At 60.9% G+C, this 1996-nt stretch overlaps 1 protein-coding gene across 1 annotated transcript in view; it reads right to left on the bottom strand.

The window, feature by feature from the left end:
• The window catches only part of E2F1 (E2F transcription factor 1), a gene marked incomplete at its 5' end in the record, with an annotated part of 3695 nt that overhangs the window by 1294 nt on the left and 405 nt on the right, over positions 1 to 1996 (bottom strand). Inside the window, 3 exons of the mRNA XM_010144260.1 lie at positions 1 to 81; positions 237 to 389; positions 1042 to 1261. The exon at positions 1 to 81 is cut by the window's left edge and continues 29 nt beyond it. Of these exons, the coding sequence (XP_010142562.1) occupies positions 1 to 81; positions 237 to 389; positions 1042 to 1261 (454 nt within the window). The remainder of the gene's footprint in view (positions 82 to 236; positions 390 to 1041; positions 1262 to 1996) is intronic.

Raw genomic sequence — 1996 nt, 5'->3', positions numbered from 1 at the left:
GGATGAGCTTTGATAACCATCACCATTTGCTCCGAGGGGTCCACAACGCTGCGGAGATCCTGGCAGGTCACGTAGGCTGCAGTGCGGTGGGTCAAGGAGCAGACACGGGGATGCTTTCACGCAGCAGTGGGGAGCACTGCGGAAGACCCTGCCTGCAACGCGGCCAGGCTCACCCCGGGGCTCCGCCGTGCCCTCCCACCCAGCCAGCCCCACCCCGGCCCCACACCAAAGGATATTGCTGGTTGGCGGGGTCCTCGGTGAGCAGGCGCAACTGCACCGTGCACATCTGGATGAGGTCGTCCAGCTGCCGCTCGGCCACCTGCAGCTCCCGCAGCTCGTTGTCCAGCAGCCGGTGCTGGCCGGGGGCCCCCACAGTGGCCTGGTTGCCCCTGGGGAGCACAGCAGCCATCAGGAGACAAATCACACCAAAGGATATTGCTGGTTGGCGGGGTCCTCGGTGAGCAGGCGCAACTGCACCGTGCACATCTGGATGAGGTCGTCCAGCTGCCGCTCGGCCACCTGCAGCTCCCGCAGCTCGTTGTCCAGCAGCCGGTGCTGGCCGGGGGCCCCCACAGTGGCCTGGTTGCCCCGGGGGAGCACAGCAGCCATCAGGAGCCAAATCCCACAGCTCCTTCTGCCCCACGCTGTGACTGTCCCCATGCACCATCCCCATCCCGTACCCAGGGAATCAGCCTTCCAGGGACTTCCCAGTAGGGCACAGCCGTGGGGTCCCTTCCCCGAGCCTGGACGCAGCCCCCCACTTCCTGGGAGCCCATGGGGGATTTGCAGCCCACACAGGAATAACTCCCAACACAGAGATGCTGTTCGGGAGCCACCCACAATTGAGCACAGCCCTCACGCAGAGTTGTGGACAACATGAAGCAGGGGCCACCACTCCACCCCAAGCAGATGCTCTGGTGACACTGCTCTGAGCTCTTCCATCTCAGCAAGACCCTGCTTCACCCCGAGCATGGCCCAGGCAGCTCCCTCATCCCAGGGGAGGGCCAGGCCCAGCCCCACAAGCCTGGCCCAGGCACGTACAGCCACTGGATGTTGTTCTTGGACTTCTTGGTGATGAGCTGGATGCCCTCCAGCACATTGGTGATGTCATAGATGCGCCTCTTCTGCACTTTCAGGACCTCAGCTGCCCAGTTCAGGTCCACCACACCGTCGGGTGACTGGCTCAGCAGCTCCAGGAAGCGCTTGGTGGTGAGGTTCAGTGAGGTTTCATAGCGGGACTTTTCCCCAGGAGACTTTGCCCCTGTCAATCACCAAGTACAAGCGTGATTTAGCCACAAGGGAAACCTAGTGCTGGAGCTTAGAGATCCCAAAACACCTTGTGGATCAGGACCGGAGCCCCAAAACCCATCTGCTTTCTCAAGGCAATGGGGTGAGTTCCCCACACCCTCCATGGGAAGGATGCTGCAGGACCTGGCGCAGGCTCTGACACCTGTGCTCAGTCATGGCCGCAAGCTCCATTGTGTCACCAAGGTGCCAGGCAGGACTCAGAGGGGAGATGATCACAGAATGGTTTAGGTGGGAAGAGACCTTCAAAGCTCACCCAGTCCAACCCCCTGCAGGGAGCAGGGACATCTGCACCCAGAGCAGGGTGCTCAGAGCCCCAAGGGCCAACCTGACCTGGGGATGGGGACAGGGATGGGGCTTCTCCCACCTCTTGGGGCAACCTGGGTCAGTGTCACACCATCCTTAGCATAAAATAATTCCTCCTTCTTGCTACTCTGAATCTCCCTCTTAGTTTAACCCATCACGCCTTGTCCTGTCACAACAGCTCTGATAAAAAACCCTGTCCCCATCTTTCTCACGGGCCCCTTTAAACACTGAAAGGCCACCATAACAAAGGAGGGTCCACGTGGGACACCAAGGGACACCATGCCAGTGGCTTCAGCTCTACCCCACAGGGAGGGATGCAGCTGGTGTGACACCCAGCAGACAACCATGCCACCAGCCCAGGGGACAGGCAGCACGGGCTGGACAG

This window comes from Buceros rhinoceros, unplaced genomic scaffold (genome assembly GCF_000710305.1).
Source record: "Buceros rhinoceros silvestris isolate BGI_N320 unplaced genomic scaffold, ASM71030v1 scaffold36919, whole genome shotgun sequence".
Lineage (NCBI taxonomy): Eukaryota > Metazoa > Chordata > Aves > Bucerotiformes > Bucerotidae > Buceros > Buceros rhinoceros.
This window is presented reverse-complemented; position numbering and strand designations above follow the sequence as displayed.